The 20,757-nt window shown below is 40.6% G+C and overlaps 1 protein-coding gene across 1 annotated transcript in view; it reads left to right on the forward strand.

The window, feature by feature from the left end:
• The window catches only part of PITPNC1 (phosphatidylinositol transfer protein cytoplasmic 1), a 79,465-nt gene that overhangs the window by 38,121 nt on the left and 20,587 nt on the right, over positions 1 to 20,757 (forward strand). The window contains exons 3-5 of the mRNA XM_054393703.1: positions 2,615 to 2,703; positions 3,180 to 3,187; positions 14,536 to 14,607. Of these exons, the coding sequence (XP_054249678.1) occupies positions 2,615 to 2,703; positions 3,180 to 3,187; positions 14,536 to 14,607 (169 nt within the window). The remainder of the gene's footprint in view (positions 1 to 2,614; positions 2,704 to 3,179; positions 3,188 to 14,535; positions 14,608 to 20,757) is intronic.

Below are 20,757 nucleotides of genomic sequence, written 5' to 3' on the forward strand. Positions count from 1 at the left end.
AGGATTTATTTAGGAAGTATGTAGTTTCTGGTAGTGCAGGCTATGGAACAAAGCATCTCTGACCCAAAGACAGGTACAAACATTGACTTAAGGTCTGTGTGTCTACAACAGCTTGGGAAGCTTACCTAAAGCCATAGTGGGTGTATAAGGTCAGGCTCACTGATTTTAATGCTAATTGTGAATACTCCTTGATAATCATCACCAGATTTGCTGTTTGAATCTGGGCTGGGTGTCACCATACCAGCAAATATTGCTGTACTACTGAAGGTTTGTAGAAAGGATCAGCAGATTTTCAAGCAGCTCTGGCTGGGAGGCCAGGATCTCTGTGAAAGATTGCACTCAAGTAGACATGCTGCCATATGAGATGATCTGAAATCTCCTCTGCCTGCCTTCCTTGAGGAACAGAACTTCTTACACCATTACAGTTCTCCCCTTCATCTCTTCTTTTTCCAGGATCCACCACTCTAATAAATTTGCTAGCTTTGCTTCCATTTACTTTGCTCTGGACTGATCTCACCTGAAGAAATATGAGCTTGTGCATTTCAGTGATGGTTTCTTGGAAAGATTTGTGCATATTTGCAGTTACCTTTTCTTGCCTGGTTATACTTTCATTCTTGCAAAGGATCTTCTTTGTTTACCAATGGTTTCAGCTGCACTGCCTCTAAGAAACACTTCCTCCCTGTGTGCTGAAGGGCTGAACTTCATTTGGGGAAGGAAGAAATAAAATTTAAAAAAGAAAAAGGAAAAAAAGGTTAATCGATCCACAGATCAATAAAATAGAATTATTATTTTTTCTTTGTCTGAGTGAACCCTTGGAACAATTCATGTGTGTCTATGACTGTGACTTGCTGGCAGCTCTGAGTATAACATGTGTTTTGCTCATAAAATTGCTTGTTTTGGAGACGTGCTGTACTGACAAAGATAGGTAGACAGGCAAATACACTAAAAACAACACTAACAAAAAAAAAGTGCAAAATGAGCAACAAAAGATTTCCAGTAAAATTGTCTAGTGTCAGCGTGAGCCTTTGTTATGTTTACAGTTGTTCACTGTTGGAGCATTGCTTTCAGAAGCTGAAGTCTACATCTGTATTTATCATTTAGGCATCATAGTAGAGTTTTGCAGGGGTAAGGAAGGGAGCAAAGAGAGTCATAAAAAGACCCTGTCAAAGGCTGACAAAGATGTGACAGAGTGAACTCTGTTATGCACTATGTAAAACGCTACTTAAAAGTCTGTATGCAAGAAAGGTTTGTGTGAAAAGAAGAATCTGCTTTTGAGCAATGTCATCAAAGAGCAAAAGTCAATGCACTTGAATTTGAGTCTTTAGATAATGTACTGAGGTCTGCGTTTTGCTTCTGGACAAGTACAATATTTATGCGTAGCTATGGTTCAGTTTAGCCTTTGTGAGCCAAATTCTGTATTTTCGTCAGAAATTTGCTAACATGGAAGTTTGATTTACTTTCAGCACATGGTTATCTAAACAGAACTGTTTCAAACAATTCCACTTGGAAAACTGAGATATTTTAAAACATTGCTGCAGTTCAGTAGAGATTCAGTCTTGGGCTGAGTGATCTGCAATTTCAGCTGTCCCTGAAGCACAGTGATCTTTGTGGTCTGCAAAGGTCGGCCTCCCTTTGAGTGGCTCACACTGCATCTTTGTTCCTGGCAGCTCCAGTGATTATAATTGGTGCCATTAAGAACTGGTTGAAAGATGAATTATCATGAACTTGCCTTTTTTAAAATGTTCATCACTTCTTTAGTACCCTGTTTGACCAGACTTCTGGAAATGAGAGACCTAAGATTCATGGTAAAGAAAATACTCCCACTCTTCCATAGTAGCATTTAATTACCCTTTAATGATCTTTCCATGTCTTTCATTTCTTATTCTACTGCTGCTGCACCAGCACTTTGGTAAGTTCTTGTGACAGGTTGAGCTCTGAGCTCTGACATCAGTTCTATTAGTTTTCTTCACTTTTGTGATTTACTTTTCCCATCAGCAAAATGGCTCTAATGCTACCTACCAACCTCACAGGGGTGGTTTGAGTGATTGTTCATTTGAATATAAAAGCTTCCTACTCAGGAGCTGGTGTTCGAGTGGGAAGGACTGCGTGCTAGGTGAGTTGAACACAAGAGTTTGTGTGCTGGCAGAGAATATGGAGGAGGAGCAAACAGTCTTTAAGAACAAATAATGGAATTGGGATCAAAATGAACCAAAATGACAGATTTTCTCATGATCCCTTGTTTGAGAGTGCCTCCCTGTGGGTGAGGATACTGTGATGCAGTTACCTACACCTTGTGTGGCCCAACCTGCTGAGTTCATCCCTGACCAAAGGTTGGAAATCTGTGACCTCAGTGTCAGTCTGATCAGAATTTATTGCACTGCCACCATATTGCTCACTCTGACAGGGGAACAAACAGACTTGGGTTCGTAGATGCTTGTGGAGAAAGCTGAGACAGAATGCACAGTCAAGAGGTAAAAATACTGTGGTGAAGTCTAGGTGTGGCTGTGCTCCATGAAACACTTGTGAAATGCTGAGGGTGTTTGGAAGTATCTTCTTTCTGCAGTGCTGATAAGTCCTAACATATTCTAATGTTGTGTTTCCTTTCTGTTTTCAGCAAGCTGCCTAGCTGGGCTAGAGCAGTTGTTCCCAAAATATTTTATGTTACAGAGAAGGCTTGGAATTACTATCCTTACACAATCACAGGTAAGGAATGAACAGAACAGAGATTATTACTTACTTTTGGAATAGTTTAGCTAAACTTTTGGGATAGTTTGACTTTCTTTAGAAGCTCCATTTACACAGTAAGCCACAGACAGCAAGGTTCTTTAACAGTTCCTGTTGAACAGCATGCATTTTTCCATCTTATATTGACTGATATCAGGAAATAAGAGGTTCTAGCCTATGAATAGGTAAAAACTGGAGTGTTGTACCTATGCAATTTCTTCCTTGCACGCAAAACCTCAGCTGTTTAGGCTGTGTGCTGACCTGCACCCTTGATTGTCCCCTAGATTTCAGTCAGGTATAGATCAGCAGAGCGTCTGACACGTTTGGGGGTTGTTAATGTATGTTTGCTGTAAGGATCTTGCATCACTGTTTTATTTCACATTTCTTTTTTTTTTTCTTTTTTTTTCTTTCCCCTCATCATTTTTTTTTTTTACAAATGGACAATTGGAAATCAGAATACACAGTAAGTTTTTCTTCCTCTTCTTATTCTAAAAATAGAATAATTATGCAAAATATAGGAATGGAATCCAAACTGATTCCTTCTTAGTATAACTAACACACAATGCGCTCAATAGTGGGACTTTATTTCATTTATTTGTTTAAGAAACTGAAGGTTAAATGTGAAGTGTTTCTGTGGGGGCTCTATAAATTATTCATCTTATTTTTTTATCACTTCAAAATAATTTGATATATTTTTAGTCACTGACTGTAACAAAGAGAATCTTCTATAAAACAGGGCAAGGCTTTTAAGGTTCCAGTTATTACATGGATACACGAGAACAGATTTTATTTTATTTATTTTATTAACTTATAAAATGCTCATCTCTGGTATAGTATCTGGGAAACTGTACAATCTGTAGACAAAATTAAACATAATCTGGGCACAGTGCCCAGAAAAATCAACTATTCCCTCTAGCAGAGCTAAGGCAAAATATAGCACATAAATCATGAGAAAAATGGTTTTAGATGTGCTGGCCTCAATAATGTACAGTAACTTTTCAGCAGCCCTCAGAATATGAGGAGGAGATGATGAGGAAGTTCCAGGTGGAGGGACCTATGAGAAGCTTCTGCTTTGATTTAGTTTGAACTTCTGACTGCGGATAAAACACAATCCACTTGTTTCTCTGGACTCTGCAGTGCTCAGAATGTTTGTGCAGATTGTTTTAAACCCAGGAAAGAGGGACAAGATTTTTGTGTGGTAATCGTGAAAGAGAAAAACTAAAGGGATTTAAAGGGTCGGATCTGAAGGCTGGGGTTTTGGTGTTGGAACTGGGATCACCAGGTTTGAAAATCCAAAGAACCAGACTGTGCTTTTCAGTGTGTACTGTAGATACTTATACTCTGCTTTTTTCTTGTTTAAAATGCCTTTGACTGTCCCATAAAGGACAGTAATAATGAGGAGACAGATTCTCAGCTGCTGTTGTCAGAAGATATCTTCAATAGGGCCTATCACAGTTTACATTAAGGGTTTAGCCTTTGGTGGCAGGTTTAGTCTGAGGCTGGGAAGATGATGTGTGCTGCTAGATTGCTGTCTGTTACTTACACTCTGTATTTCTTAAACTGAAAGTCAATGTGAATTTCTTAATGTGATTTTTTCTCCCTGTCACTGAAAGACACAAGCAAGGATGATTAAAGGGGCGGTAGCAGACAAAAATGTATGTCTGATTTTGAAATGCAATGCATTAGCAAAACCAAAGAGCAACCCTGTACTGAGAGAATTTGAATCAGGAGGTGATCTTTATCTAATCTGATGAGACAACACCTGGAACACAGGAAGGTCTGTAAAAGGTGCACAGCTACAGAGATGTTCAAGAGCATCAGCAGAAGTGATTGCAGGCTTGAAGAGACTTGTAAGGAAAAATCAAATCAGTCTACAAATGTAGAAGGTAGACAAACCAGTCACTAAGTGACAATCTAACTGCCTCTGGGAGTTGGGGATTAATTACTCACTGTGCTGCAAGGAAACAGAACAAGAAATATTGGGATGAGCTTAAGGAAACTGTACCTCAGACAAAAATCTAAATCATGCTAGATGATGAATTAGGGAAACAGAGAAAGTGTCTTTGCCTCAAAGTGTTCAATCTAGAACAAAAATGTTAAATGTACTACTGGGAATAATTCCTGTCCTTGTGTGGAATATTTCTTTAAATTTTTAACTTCTATATTCATTAAAGAATTCTGAATGAAAGAATAAACCCACAGACATTGCCCAAAATACATAAGAGAGCTTGAAAACTCTTTTTCTTAAAGACAGTAAATTCCCTCCAAAGGGTCTGCTGGACATCCTAAGAATGAAATTGAGCCTCATGGCAATGAAAACTAATTCTAAAGGGAGACTGATAATGGGATAAATCAAGCATAATCTTATCAAGTCCCTACTGCTATGTAGTATGTTCACACCTTACCTAGCCTCATAAGTTCCACTGTAGATAAAGAGCAAGGACCTTAAAGGCTCAGTGGTGTTATTTCAGTGTGTGTTAGTGATTTGAAGGAGGATGTGAATAACAGACCGAATCCTGCAGCTAGTCTTAGGTTTTTCAGTTGTAAAAGGTGAAGGCTGTTGAGAAATTGCATTCAAGCACATATAGTGGCATTCAGAGAGGCAGTGAAGAGTAGTTTTATCAGTCTGGTTTTCCTCTGAAATGTTATAGATTTGATGAATATGACCTTCTCAAGGACCTGAAATTAGGACATCTTCTAAGAGAAAAAGCTTGACAGGAGTTGAAAAACATTTCCAGATTATTGTTCTTGTGATAGTAGTATAAAAAGCCAGGACTGACTGAATACATGAAAACAGGAATGGAAATCAGAGTGTCATGATGTTACCCTGTATATTCTGGTCCAGTTATGATGGCTTCTGCTTTAGGGGATGATGTTTGCTATGCAGCAAGCCCCTACACTTGACAGCAAACAGAAAATCTGCTACCAAGTCCATATTAATCCCATGTAAAGCAAATGACACTCTGTTGACTTTACCAGAACTGTTGCATAAGTGATGCTTCTGTGGTGTGTAGTATGTGAAATGTGGTGAAGTCAGGAGAGCATTTTACAACAGAGATTGTGCTGTTTGTGGGGAAGGGCCTCATCAACACTGCAGCACAAAAGACTTCCTCTCAGGAAGATGAGACAGAGGTAATGTCCCAAGGAATGCTCTATCAAAGCTCTTTGCAGGCTTCCTGCTGACATTGAAAGAGAAATGCTTTCAAAGCTAAAGCCAAAGGAAGTCATCCAGCTTCAGGGGTACTATTTAGAGAGTGAGATACTCCCATGAAGTTCAAACCCTTCTCTTAGTGGCTGGGACATTACTGAAGACCTGTATGTGAGGAAGTCTTCTAAATATACAACAGGAGTTGCTTTAGTTTGGATCTTGTCATTAGAGAGCTGACAAGGTATCTTGCTAAAACAAATGTTCCATTTTTATTGACGAGCTCCTTTAATATTGTGGTGAGGTTGATGATAAAAACTTGGGATTTTGTAAATTTAGGATGATTGTATTTGGGAGTCAGTCCTAGAGATCCTGCACTGTGAGGACATGGGTACTGCTGAGTGCCTCCTGTCAAGCCATACATGCTGTTGGGGAATGAGCCTTGTTAGCTGCTGGCTCTCAGAAAGAATTCCTTTGACAGTCCCAGGCTGGAGCCTTTTTCATTTGGAGGATGAAGGAAAGATGCCTTACAGCTCTCAGCAAGCCCTAATGTGCCAGGTTACCACATCATTTAAAATATGAATCTTCAGTGTAAAATATTTGTACTATTCTTAGATATGTGGACAGGAATGACTGAACTTTGAGAAGGCTTTCTTATTTTTCTTTCTCCAGCTAGATTAGAAATAATTAACTAGAAAGCAAACCTGGCTCTGTTGCAAAACAAATGAAAAAGGATTGCATAGAACTAAGCTTTTTTTACCTGAGTATTGTTAGACAATAAGCAGCAGAGAGCAAATATCCATCTGACCTGCTCAAGTGACAGTTCTAGACAAAAAGAGAGGAACCTCAAGCAAACAAATAATCAGATCAGGAGTGTATGGAGACTAAAAGCCACAGCACCAAAAAAAAAATCATATGATCAGACCACCCTGAAAATGAGCCTAACAAAGTTTAGCTATCAAGTTGGAGTACAATGGGGTTAGGAGAAGCACAAACAGAATTTAAGCAAACACTTCTGAGTTTGAAGATGCAGTTCAAGTGTTTACCAGGGATAGTTTCAAGTAGTTTTGATGTCTGATCTGAACAACTCCAGTGCTGTTAGCAGTACAGAAATGTAAAAACAGCTGGATAGGGATTTTTTATGCATAATTTATGACCCGTTGTTAGTTTCACAATTACAAGTATATAAAGCAAAATAAACACTCAAAGGGGCATGTTTTGCTCTCTGCAAGGGGGAAGAGCACTCTTTTAGATTAAGTTAGGAACAGGATATAAATTCAGAATATTTATGGAAAGCAGCTATGGAACAGAAAGCAGGAGACAACGATTCCTTTGATGATGTATCACAGTGACATTAATTCTTCTACAGCGAATGGCTGAGGCAAATAAAATTATTTCATCTGGTACGTGCCAAGGCCCCAGAGTGATAGTTGCTAAATGTTCCACTGTTGACCTGCTGGTTTCTGGTTACTTTTGAGAACAGGCATGTTTTGTGCTTCAGTCAGCTACCAGTTTATTCATGAAATAAATTATCTGGCAGGGATGTTTTTGTAATTGTTATTTTTATAATGAGATGACTTGAGACGGGAAAAAAAGAAGTTATTTTAGATAAACATTGCAAGGAATCTGTAGAGGTTTTTTCCTGTGTTTGTTCTTTATCTGCTTACCAGAGTTTGAAGTGTGGATGTAACCCATTCAGTCTTCTGTGCACCAAGTTTTCTCCAGCTTGAATATATGAAGACTCTGCATCAAAAAAGGCAACAGAATCTGTACTGGAGGATTGGAGCCTAATGGAAAGTTACTACCTAAATTCCTCGCTCCCTGCATTAGTAGATGGGCTGACTGGTGACATTACTCCAGTAAAACCTGTATTTGGTTCCTTTAGAGATTGTAGCATAAGGAAGGACCTCTCTGGTATTTCTAAGAAAGAAAGAATGTATTTTTAGAAATCTGCAAAGCTGTATTCTCATTTCAAAGCTTTACCGCGTTGAAACAGAGTAATTTGAAGTGCTTGGGAGAATTCTTTTTTTCCACCACTGGTTTGCTACAAAGCAATCCAGACCCCCTCTGATTCATGGGACTGTCATTTCCACTTGTGTAAGCTGCTTCTCTCTTCCCTTCTTCCTCAATAAATAAACAAATTGCTGTTCCCAGAAGGAGACCCTAAGGAAAGGCAAAACCAGAGAGAAGTGCTGAGTTTCACAGTGGTTGGAGGCAACTTGTTAGTCAACTGTTTCATCTTCCACTTGCTGTATGTAATACAAATTGTGGGTTACTTGCTGAGTCTGTTCATAAGAGTTTAACTCTCCTGAGTATTTTCAAGCCCTTTTTTTTCATGCATTGTTCTTACTCTTTCTGCCTAGCAGCACTTCTGTGCTTATCTTCCTTTCCAAATTCTCCTCCCTTCCATTGAGTCACATCTTCCAAATTCTGCCATCACCCTGCCCAGCCCTTTCCATCTATTCTCTTCTGGTTTGTCACCCTGACTGATGCTAGCTTGTGTCATCAGTAACTTGTACCACACCAGACACAGTGCTGCCCAGAGTAGTCCAAAGGCAATCAGTAACAGGGTGGCCATTCTCCAAAGCCCTTTGACTATTCAGTTAAAGAAACTGCCTTTATCCTTTCTGCAAAGAGCTGAAGAAAGTACTGAGACTTGGACTATGCTGTAGAGACATCACTATATTATCCTCACAAATCCCCTTGCACATAAGGCACAGAGATGGCATCTTGTTTCTCCATACCCATCTGGGATATTGATTGTCCTCCCACATTCAGGTCTCTCTGTTCTGTCCTCACCATTGTCCAGAGGCACTGGAATCTCCCATCTTACATCCCACTTCCCATTCCTCCTTGTTTATAAATGTTCCCCTTTCTGCCCTTTCTTGTGCTGGCCCTTCCCTCCTGCCACACTAAGTCTGGGGACCTTCTGCTACCCCACAGTCCCCACTTCCCCTTTGTCTGTTAAGAACTCCATTTACCTTCTGCAAGTTTTTGGTCTTCAATAAAGAAATGCTGCTTTTACCTACTGGCTACCGAAACAGTGCCCAAAAATTATGAATTCAGAGGATGTTTTGTCTAGAATTCACCTTACTAAAAAGATCTAATTTAGCTGGGACAGTCTCACCTCACTGTAGCAGTTCCTGTCTTCTTTATTTTTAGGCTTCATGGAGAATGGTCTGTAAAGGATCCAGTTCCATCTCTGTTGCCAAATTAATGTATATGTGACCATATGAAAAACAAAGTCATCAGTCTGAAAAGTGGTGGGAGATCAGAGAGCACATTTACATGAAGTGTCTGCCTCTACAGGCTTTTATGTTAAGATTTAGGGGAATATGCTTCTGCTACTTAAAAAAAAAAAAAAAAAGTGGGATTCATGTGCAAAAATAACTGCCAAGGATTGTGGATTAATATTCACAAGGAGCAGCAGAAGCAGTGGGGTCTCTGGCAGTTCTTTGAACATGTTGCAGAAAGAAACCAAAAGGATAATGAAACCTGCTAAGCCGGGACTGCTGAAATAGCACTGACACAGGGCAGGGTACAGAGCGTAAGGAAACCTCAGTTACTGGCAGCTCCAATGATCCCTGCTGCAATTCCTATGCAAAGGTTTGATTCCCTAAGCTGACTGTAGAACACCATGTGTTTGCCTGTCTCTTTAAGACTTTGGCAAGTGTTTTGGCGTACTTGGGTTCTACCCTGTTCTTGTAAGTGTTGCTTATTGCTATGGCAACACTAATCAATCATCGTGCTAAAAATAGGCCTTTCATTTTTCAAGTGGTTATCTGCAGTGAATTGAAAATGCAACTCTGGTCTGTGTTTGCCGTATGCTGCTTGCTTCTCACTGCGTTATGTCTGGAAATGCCCCTGCTGCTGTCTGGTTATTGCTAGTGCAGACTTGGCTGCTTCACTGGGTACTCTCCTAAGCCTTAAAGCCCTCCTGGCTCTTCTAAAAGAGGTGCCAAATAGAGAAAGTTTAAGAAACAAACACACAGCCCCCCAGAATATTCTCTTTGTTTGGTTTTGAGTGTCATAGGTCTCCTGGCTTGTAACAATTTCTAAGGAGTTTATAACACAGCTGAAAAATCCCCAGGTGACAAGATAAAAGCTGCCTCCTTTGAGAGCTTTACACAAAGAAACGTTATTGAAGGCACCAGGGCTCTGAAGGTTTTGTCCTATTATGTAGAACTGAAGTCTAATTTCAAGTTCAAGACTCAATTTGCTCCTATGTCTCTTCTGAGAGGAACCTTGCAAGCTGTACAGACCGTGAGCTGGAAAGCTGGAAGCGGTGCCCTGTGCATTCCTGCATGCGCTCAGCTCATCGATCGGCTGCCAGGTTTGTGCTGGAGGAACACACATCCCCGGGGGAGGCAGAGCAGAGAGGGAGTGGTGCTGTGAGAAAAAAAAAAGAAAGGCTGAAAGAGTTTACTACCTGCCTCCAACCCAAGGGTGCTCCTGACAGTTGCATAACATTGCTAATCCCCGGCTAAGTAAACACACAGCCACTTCAGGTGGGGAAAAAACCCAACAACTTTCTGCCTGCTGAATAATAAAAGTCATTTGAATGATGCACAAACAGCTTCCTGGTTCTGCCAGAGCCCTCTGCCAATTAGTCAGAGTGCAGCTGATGAATCATGAGGCACATTCTGTGAAATGTTCAAAAATCTGGACCCTGTTAAAGTGTTCCTGAAAGCCAGTGAGACCCCCCACAGCTGCTGAAACAGTGGTTGGCAGGCAGCTGAGTTTCTGAGAGATATATTTGCAGTGGAGAGCTTTCTGGTGAATCTGAGTTTTCATTTGGGGTAAATTCCTGTTACCATTTATAATCCCTAATTAGGCTGCTGCAGGCCTCACCTTTAGACTAAAATCACAGGGAGGTTGACTTCTGATAGCTCAGTGCAGACTTTCTGCTCTCCAGTGAGGTGGCTTGAAGTAAATGGCACTTAAATTCATCTTCTATAATACTCTGAAGATTCTTGGTTCTTTTTTGCTGTTTCTATTTTGAAATACAAGGTTAGAATATCTTCTTTTTTATTGTTATTTGAAGTTTAGATTCTGTTTCACAGGAAACAAAAACTAGGTTGAAGCAGTGGCTTGCTGACCTGCTACAGCAGCCCAACACAGTAGAGGAAATGGCTATGTTTCCAGGTACCATGATCTGACTCACTGCTGGTAAAGCAGACAGTGATTGAAAATAGCAGAGAGTTTTTAATAGCCAGGGAAAGGGAAAGAAATCTGGCATTTAGAATTTCCTCTGAATCTGCAGTCATGCAGCATGAAGGGTTGGGTTTTTTAATATTTTGCATTTTTATCTTCTCTGTATCTGCAACTGTGACCTGGAAGCAAGTATTTTGATAAAGAAAATGGTTTTGAGTATTGAAAAATGTACTGCCTCTAGCACCTCCTGAATGTCTATAGTTAGATCACAAATAAAGACACTGGAATCAGATCCAGAGACAGGAACCAGGAACTGCTTTGGTAAGGGTTTGAAGCTTTGTGTTAGCTGTAAATGTGGAACATGCTGCTCTGATGTTTCTTCTGTCAGTGGAGATTTCAAACCTGACAGTGGGACCATGAGGGCAGCACCAAGTCCTGTGGTGGACCCTCTGCTGCTTAAAAGAGCTGAGAGATCTGCACCGCCCAGAGCTGCTGAGGTCTGCAGAGTCTGAGCAGCTTGCACGGCCACTGAGGTTGTGACTAACCACTCGACTCAGACTGGATCACTTAGAAGTCTGCAGACTCACAAATCTCTGACCTAGCTGCTCAGTCTGCTCCAGAACTAAGAGTCTTGATGACCTGTCCATTAGTGACAGATGATGATGGCATTCTACTTTCTGTTTTGATCAGTTACTAGATTTTTATCTAGGGGCTGTTGATTTTGTTTAATTGTGTAGCAAAGAAAATAAAATTTTAGTCTTCAAATCAAGAAGGCAGATACTTAACACTCACTAATGTGTAAGTACAACATGGCCTGGAGCAGTAAGCTTGAACCATGCAGGCAGGGTGCTGGTGAAGTGTGTGTCCTAATAGCTGTTCTAAATCGTCAGGAAATTACAGACAGTTTGGTGAGCAGTGACAAATACCTCTGAAAGCTGTCACCCAAGCACTGAGCCCTCGGCAGTGCAGCAGCAGTTGCTGCAGTCCATGAGCAGCGCTGGTAACTGCTGATGAAACAAAACCCTCCTTGGCAGGCTCCTGGTGTCCTCAGGGATGTGTTCCCACAGGATGCCTGTACCCAGAGGTCTGGGCTGTTGGCAGCAAGAGCTCTGTACACCTGGACTGTGACATCTTTGGAAAGCACAAGGCTGCTAGATGCTAATTTTTGGAGATCCATTGCTCGTGTTTTTCCCAGCCCAGCACCAGTTCTGTTATTTTCCAAAGGCTCTACAAGCTGTGCAGTAGCTGATGTCTGTTGTTAGGTTAGACAGACTTTTAAATCTGCTTCTCACAATCCACCTCCAGGAGTAATTTACTTTTCAACCCTCTGTGTTCCCCTGCAAACACAGAATACAACTGGAGCGTTGGGTTATGCTGTTTGAATACGAATCCTCGGTGACATCAAAACTTACTTTAGGCCATGCTGACATCCCTGTGTCTCATGGGTCATTCCCTATTTTTTTGTGACATCACATTTATAACTTTTCTTACTCTAGAGACATTTGATTATAGAATTTCTTTAATCAACCCCTTTTATTCATCTCTTCCTCCAGCTGACATTAATCTAGTTCAAGGATGTTCATTCCACCTTTTGGTTAATTTTGGAGACACAAATTCGAACCTTAGGACAAACCTTGGCTTTTGGTTTTGTTTCCTTTTCCCAACTTCGTTCCCTGTGGTGCCTACTGTTGGCCAAGACTTTTGTTTGCAGATGCCTTTGGATGTCTGCCAGATTAGGAGCAACACACTGAGATAAGTGGTGAAACCTCAACTGGGAGACTATCTGGATTTATTTTGGTGTTAATTTCTGTTGCAACATCCCCAATTCTGACAGACTGCTTATAAATATTGTATGTTTTCAGCTGGCACTCCCTGAGATGTATACATAGGAAATGTTTAATTGCCCTCAAAATATAAGTAATAGCATGAACTTATCCTATCCTGCACTGCACATGCTGCTGAGTATTTTAATTTTCTTGCCTCCCACATATTCACTCGATGAACAAGTTGCACAGCTGAGAGCTAGTCACAGTTCAGGTTGGACTGAGACTCAGAATTGTGCTGCTTCACAGAAATCATTAATAAAAGGCAAAGCATTTGTAAGATCTGAAGAGAAGCCTGTTTGGTCTGAGCATCTGCAGCACCAATGTGTTACATGGGAGCATTTAATGATGTTAATAGGAAGATAGTTTGACCAGAAGCCTTCTATGGCACCAGAACCATGCTCTGGCAAAACTCTCTCACTTGTGTTTTCAAAAAGGATTGGTTCTAGATGTGCTCATTGAACACTGGGTGTCCTGGGAGCAGAAGAAGGTTGGGCAATGACTTGTTGGGTGGTATCCATAAAATCAGGAATAGATTTTCTGTGGTCTTGAAGGAGCTGGCTTCCATTTCAGTTGTGTTGCACTACAGCTGCCTTTCTAAATCACTTTTTCCTTAGTCATTCTGCCCCTCCCTAGGAAGAACTCTCCGCATTGTTATCAAGTCCAAACTTGGACCAACAGCAATGTGAGCAGTGAGGCATTGTGGTGTCCTCGTTGTATAATCTGTGTGTGCAGCACATTAAATAGTCATAGGCTCTGCAAAGACACTTTGCCACAGGGCATTAGGGATGCATCATACAAGGAACTGGCACTTCAGTTCCACTGGCAGTTAAAGCAAGAAAAGCCTTGATGACTAACAACAAATGCTGAACCAGTATCCCTCAGAGTTCTTCAGAGAGCTGCTCTACCTGCTGATTTGAGAAGCTGATTTGAAAGAACTGTGAAATGATAAAGAAAACAGATTTCAATTTTTTTTCCACTGGAATTATGTTGCCTAGCATTATAAACCTGAATCTTGATAGGTCAGCTAAATTAAGCAATCCAGAGGAAAAAAGACATCTATTCCCATGGAAAATACAGAAATATCTTGAATAGAAAAACATTTGTGCGTCCTTAACTTTCTTGCGTTATTGTTTAAAGATCAACTTGGGCTTAGTGTGAAGGAATTTCCACAGCAGCTCATAATCCATCTGAATTTTATGAATAGGAAATTGTGCTGAAATTAATTTCTCCCTGGAAATCCAGAAGAGTCCTCCCACATGGAAGCACTGCTGTGTTTGGTTAGGGCCTGCAGCTAGTGAAGTGTCCTTGGGTTATTTTATATGGGGATAAGATAATCTATGATGAGGAATATCGAGTTGCTCTCCAGATCTTGGTGAACTGAAGTTACAAGCAGACACTCAGGATATTTGTGAACATGAAAACCACTGTATCTGGTTGTTCCAGAGTTATACTGATTTATTTATACCTTCATTATGGTAATCAACTTGGAATAGAATCTCTGCATCCCTCCAGAAGCTCAATAACTTCACTCTTATGTTCTGTGTTCATTTACCTTCTTGAATTAATCTGGAAAAAAAAAAAAAAAGAAAGGTAATTAAAAATCAAATAGAGAGCAGGATGTACTGACTGTCAGCTGCTGAAGCAAAATGTATTTATTATGTCAAACATATTTTTGTTTTGTTGCAGTGTTCATTTTTGCCTAAATTCTCCATTCATATAGAGACAAAATATGAGGACAACAAGGGGAGCAATGACAGTGTAAGTATGATGGCTTTGGCACAGTCTGATTTGATCTTTTTAGTTAAATATGGTCTGCATCTGCAGGTCTTTAAGTCTGGCCCCATCAGACCTGTACATTTGCACCTGCCTGGTGTCCAGCTTGTAGGCTTGCAGAGTGGTTACATCTAAAGCACCATGAGATGAAAGATTTGTGCTCACAGCTACCCTGCTGCATCTGATATTCTACTTGTTTCTTTTCCAAGCACAAGATAATCCTCATCCTGAGGAACGTTTCTGGAGAGTAAAGATCACTCTGGTTTTGGTGCAATTGTATTTCACTTTATCTGTTTTGCATTGTTCTCTTTGGGATTCAAAGGAGCTCTGAGGAAGAGCAAAGAGGAAATTAAACAATGGTCGAAGAGCTCAGTAAACAACTTGAAGGGAACAATGGCTGGACTATTGAGGTGATGCTTTTGGCAACCACTTACCAAAAGTTAAAAATTCCTCACTTAAGAGTTTAGAGCTGAGAAGAGTCACTTACAATGCAAAATGCTTTCTAGAGGAAGGGTGGGAGTCAGGAGCCAGCAGCTGTTGATGGGGAGATGTTCAAGAATAGAAGGCAGGAGTTCAGCTGGACTTTGCTGCCCTGACAGGGAGCAAAGCAGAGCCAGACAACTTGCTGGAAAAGAATAATGTTTGGTGAGGCCAAGAGTGTAAAGATTCAGCCCCTGCACTGATACACAAATACGTTCCTCTATGTTTCATTTATGTGAGCTTTAAACAGTCACCTGTTGCAGCCTTGGGGGAATAAATTTCTTCCAAGTATGAAACACAGGTCAAAACATCTGGGAAATCCATCTGTAACTCAGAGACCTAACAAAGGAGTGGTTAAAGTCATGCTGGAGAAAGAAGGTGTCAGTAAAGCATACTTTAAGGAGAGTGTAAGACTCTGTTTCCAAGGGTGCCCCTCTGGCAGCCTTGTTAAGGTTCTGCAGATGGGAGGCAGGTTTTGTTTCCCTCAGCAGCTCGGGCGGGTGTGTTAATAAGGCTGACAGCTGCTGCCCTGCTGATGGCACAGTAATTACCTGTGCAAGAACAAGGGATCACTTGGAATAATGCTGCTGCTGTCAGACACTTGCCCGGTGGGGACAAGACAGAGATCATGCATTATCCACCAGATACCAACAACTTTCAGTCACCCCTAGTCTAAGCCAGATAAACGAGGGAGGCAAACCCAGAAGTGTGTTACAATGCCAACTGTGTAGGCATTATGTAATTTATGCACTTTTCAATGTTCACTTCAGCTTTTTGGCAGCACTTTAACTCAGAGCAAGCCCACACCTTTGGTTTCAGGAGGGTGTAGAGAAGTTTTCTGGTCTGTTACAACGTCAGCAATGAGAAGACACATTCTGTACTCTAACAGAGGGAGAAATGGAGCTACTTAATCAGTGAATTTTCAGGTTTTTCTGTGTCAGCATTGTGGCTAAAATCCTATGAATTGAGCCCTGAATAGTACCCAGCCAGTGAATTTAAGGTGCAGGTAACACAGAGGCAGGATACTTGGATGATGTCAATCAAAGAGTCTCTACTCTGCTTGAATCCAACTCTTCCGATGTAATTTTTAACACAGTGCCAGTGGGTGATATTAGATTACTTGGATCCTGTGGGACCTGAGAGACAGACTGGGAAAGTATTGACCAAGGTTTAACTCATCCTTATCTGACCTGGGGAGGAGGAGAAGCTGATTTAGAGGGCTGCACTCTTCATTCCCATGATTTGGTCATTCTGACAGCACTGCTGCTCACTAGTGTGAACACAATAAACCAGTGGAAGATGCATGGGCCTTGCTGTTGATCCGGAGACACAGATGTGGCTTATACAGCACTGAAATCTTGGAAGGTTGGTGAATAAGGGCAGACCTGATTGAGCCTGTGGAGAGACTTCTGTTAAAGCAAATACCTTGGAACTAGGACTGAGTTGATCTTGCTTCTGCTAGCCAGTGAGAGGCTTTTGAACCTCACTGAAGGAAAGGTGAGGTGTATTTCTCCTTCATATCAGACAAGTTTAGATTGTTTCACTATGTTTTTGCCCAGTCAGAAAACAATAGGACCCATAGCATCTGTTTCTCTAGATTGCCACAGATCTGCTGTGTTCATTCTCCATTGCAACTACAAACTTTGGCTGATGAAAAAATTAATCCCCCCCCCAAAAAACTTCTCTAAATTTTGCAGTTGTAATGCAAAATACACTGAATGAATATTAATATGTCAGTAATGAGGGTAATAATTCATGTCTGATTTGAACTCAGCTATTTCTGGGGTTGTTTTTTGTGCTCATACAGGGTTTTTTGAAACTCTGATCTGACCTTCATTTCTATGCTCTCTAATAAAGTAGATATTGATGGTGAAGAGCAATAATCCTATATAAAGCTAATTCCACTGATTAAAGGAACAAAGCAATATAAATGCTCTCAAGTCACTGATGTCATTTAGCAGTGTGGTATTAGAATTATTTAACATGTTGCATTGTCTGGTAACATCTTACCTGGTTACTGCAGTATATCTCCATGCAAAAATCCTCCTGATTTTTCTTCCCAGTTGTCCTGATAGAAGAAATAAGTGAAAGATAATGATATCTGCTTTGGAACTTGATTTTTGTCTCAGATTTGTCATTGTTTTAACCTGTTTTAAATGTGCTTAAAGCACTGTTGATCCAATCTGTTAAAGTTTGCACAAATATAAAAATTGCCAGCAAGAACAATGAGCAACAAACCCCCTTCTGAGATAAAACACTCTGCAGCTGACAGTAGTGCAGCACCTCAGATCCATCCCATTGTGATTTCCAGTGCCACAGCACAGCTGATTTTGCTATGTCACATCTAGATGTTCACATGGCAACTCTGTCAGAGTTGGATGAACATGTTGGAACATCAAATATTGTCACTGCTACCTTGCAGCTTTACAGCTCCATTAACAGTGGTAGAAACTAGAGCAAGGAGTCAGGCCATTCAGTGGTGCCTCTTCTGGGTCTTTTACAAAGTTAGCTGGGTTTCAAGATGTGTCGGTGTGAGCTGAAATTCCCCCCCCCACCAACAATAACCAGGCTAGCCCAGTCCGGAAGCAAATGAAAAGCTGTATTTACAAGCAGAGTCTAAAATCTACAATGAAATGCAATGAATATGTACAAATATACAAAATTCACAACATTCACAAATATATACAATCAACAGAAAAGCACAACCGATCTCCCTTTGCTTCCCCCCAAGGGGACCCTCCCAAAGGGGCCTCTCTCTCTCTCAGGAGCTTCCCCCCCAGACCCCCCTGGACAGAGAAGCAGAGTTAGTTAAGCAGAAAGTTGTTAACTTAGCTGCCAAGGTCAGTGTGTGTTATCTTCAGCCAGAAGAGAAGAAGGAACAGCAGCCAGACAGCCCAGCAACTGCCCCCACTGCCGAACGCAGAATGTGCAGAGTGCCTACTTTGTTTTGGGTAATAGTTCTTAAACATTTCTATCTATCCAATGGAAGTGTTTAGAACAATCGTTATTTTGCTTTCTTACACCCAATAGTGACTTATTTATACTCTTTCACTTTCTCTGTTCTGAACTTTGCAAGGAAAAATTAAAAAGACACTTTCAAACCATCACACAAGAGAAATTTTATTTTAAATTACAAAGTGGGATTTCTAAAAATTGGAGATGGTATCTGTAGAGAACATGAAAATATTGCTTCCCTGCTGCACCTTTGGCTGTGTACATAAGTCAAGGTTGCAGTGGATACTGCTGGCAAGAGTGAAGTGCAATGCAGACAAGCTATAAAAGTGGATTGTAATCACTCAGTGCACACTTCCTTTCCTATAAGAAAAATTAGCAAGTAGGGAATTTGAATATTAGAGACACAAAGTCTTTATTTGGAATATTGAAGTCCTGATTGAAATACAAGAGAATAGTCTTCAGGTTAATGAATGCAGTGGTCAGAAATCACAGGCAGGATGGTGTAAGTGACAGCTTGGTTGTCAGTAAATGCTCAGTCTGGTTTTCATGAACAGACTGTCCATGACTGCTTTTATTTGAGCAGAAATTTTCTTTCAGCAGTCTGTTGATTGGTCAAGATATGTCACATAAAGCTAATCTTATTCTAAATGTTGTATTGCTCTCACTTTTCTCCCTTCTCTGTTCTTAGTATTTCAGACACATTTTGGGGTTTTTCATGGTAGTGGGGAATGCTGCACCAGTTTAGGCTTTCTGTTGATTACACAGGATCCAGCACACAGCTCATGTAGATACTGTGGGCAGTGCACAGTGATCTCAGCACTGCAGCTCCCTGTCCTTGCATGCCACGGTCCAGTCCTGCTGACAATTCCTAAGTCAGTCTGCAGCTGAAGGTAGAGGAAGGGTGAAGTGGAGGCAGACACTGTTCAGGCAAATCACTGAATCACAGTGAAATCACATTTCAGTTTCCCTGTGTGTTGCAGAAGGATCATTATGTTTGATGAGGTTTTGTTGGCTTGGTTTTTAGTTGCAGAATTAACTTCTGCTGATATTTGAGCAGTGAATTTTTGCCATCTGATATCATCTGGGGAAAACAAAAAAGTAGAGCTTGTAAAACTAATCCAATAGTTGTTGATAACAGAGATTCACTGTCTGTAAAACTTCAGAGTGCCTTGCAGCATCATTTGCTCTGGAAAACTCAGTGGCTGGATCTTGTAAAGAGTGACACGGAGGATGTTACAGTGGCATAGTCTTTCCTTTTCATAAAGGGCCATGGCATTTGTTAGCAAGAATAACATGATCCTGAAGAGTAATGAAGGTGTGGGGTAAAGATTTCGAGGCAGAGTCATAACCCAAGTATATATCCAAAGTCCTGGGTATCATTGGGCAAGTGTGTTTATGTCAGTAGTGCTGCTAAAATCATCAGAGCTTGGCACTAATTCTTTGTCAAGCGAGAGAAAAATATATTATCAACTCACTTCATGCCTTTCAAAGATAAAAGTGTTGAAAATGCGTGCCTCAGAATGACCATTTTATTTGCCAGATGAAAACATGAGGTAGTTTTGCATCCCACAGTCATAAATTAACACCAGGATTGTTTGACACCTTAATAGCTTGAGCACGCTAAGCCCAGCCTGCTGAAAGCAGAGACTATTTGATCTGCAACCCAAGGAAACTGCAGTGCCACCATTTCAAGTTAGAAAATCCTTTTCTTACAGTGGGCTCTAATTCCACAGCCCTACAAGTGACCAAATGTCCATCACTGGATCACCCATTGTGCTTCCTCCTTGAGCTCTATTTCTGAGTTGCTGGTTGTGAAACATTTGACTAAAGGAAAGTAAATGTTAGGTATGGCCAGCCAAGGAGAGAAGTAATTTCTAGCTTTGCTGTGCTTAGGGTAGTTTTTTTAATGCTATTTTTGTCTCCTATCTTAGTACCATGGAAGTAGGTTGTAACAAACTCCAATATAGCACATGTAAATGAAATGTAAATTTGCTATTTAAGGAGACTGCCATGAACCACTGATTTCAGCTGCAATGGATTCAGCTGTGCCCTGGCTTAACCTCACCACACTACAAGATATAATTCTGTAAATTGTCTAAAGGATTGAGGGAATCACTGCAAAATGCATCCAAATCAGAAGTAGGGTCACTTTTAGGGGTGACTTTATTTGCACCTGGATTCTGTCAGTATGCTGGTAGTGAGCCTCTGTCTCCTGTAAAATTTGCTATGAAAAAAGATCTTGATTTTTTTTTAAGCTTTTCCTCTAATAAGTCTCAAAAAATACAGGCAAACAAGTGGAGAGGTTAGCCTAAAATTCCTCCTGCGAGGAGCTCTCTTATTTTTTTTAACATAACTACAAATAGTATGTCCCAAGCACATATGGCCATTGCAGAACAGAAGATAGGGCCCTTACTGACAGAGAGTGTGAACAAATGAAGTGGTTGTGCCTCTGCTTTCTGATGTTTTAAAATGAACTACTGAAGGTAATTAGTAAATCCAGCACTTGAAATAGATGAGACTTTAACAAAACTAATCCCGGTAAATATTATTGATAGTCTATTATGATCTTGGAATCATTAACCACTTGGAGATAATTACATAAAAATACATTTCTCTGTTCAGAAAGTACAAATCTAAATGAGATATTTTAGAAGAGATGGAATAATAGAGGAGTTGTGACATGCAGATAAAAAGGAGCAG

This window comes from Indicator indicator, chromosome 29 (assembly GCF_027791375.1).
Source record: "Indicator indicator isolate 239-I01 chromosome 29, UM_Iind_1.1, whole genome shotgun sequence".
Classification (NCBI taxonomy): domain Eukaryota; kingdom Metazoa; phylum Chordata; class Aves; order Piciformes; family Indicatoridae; genus Indicator; species Indicator indicator.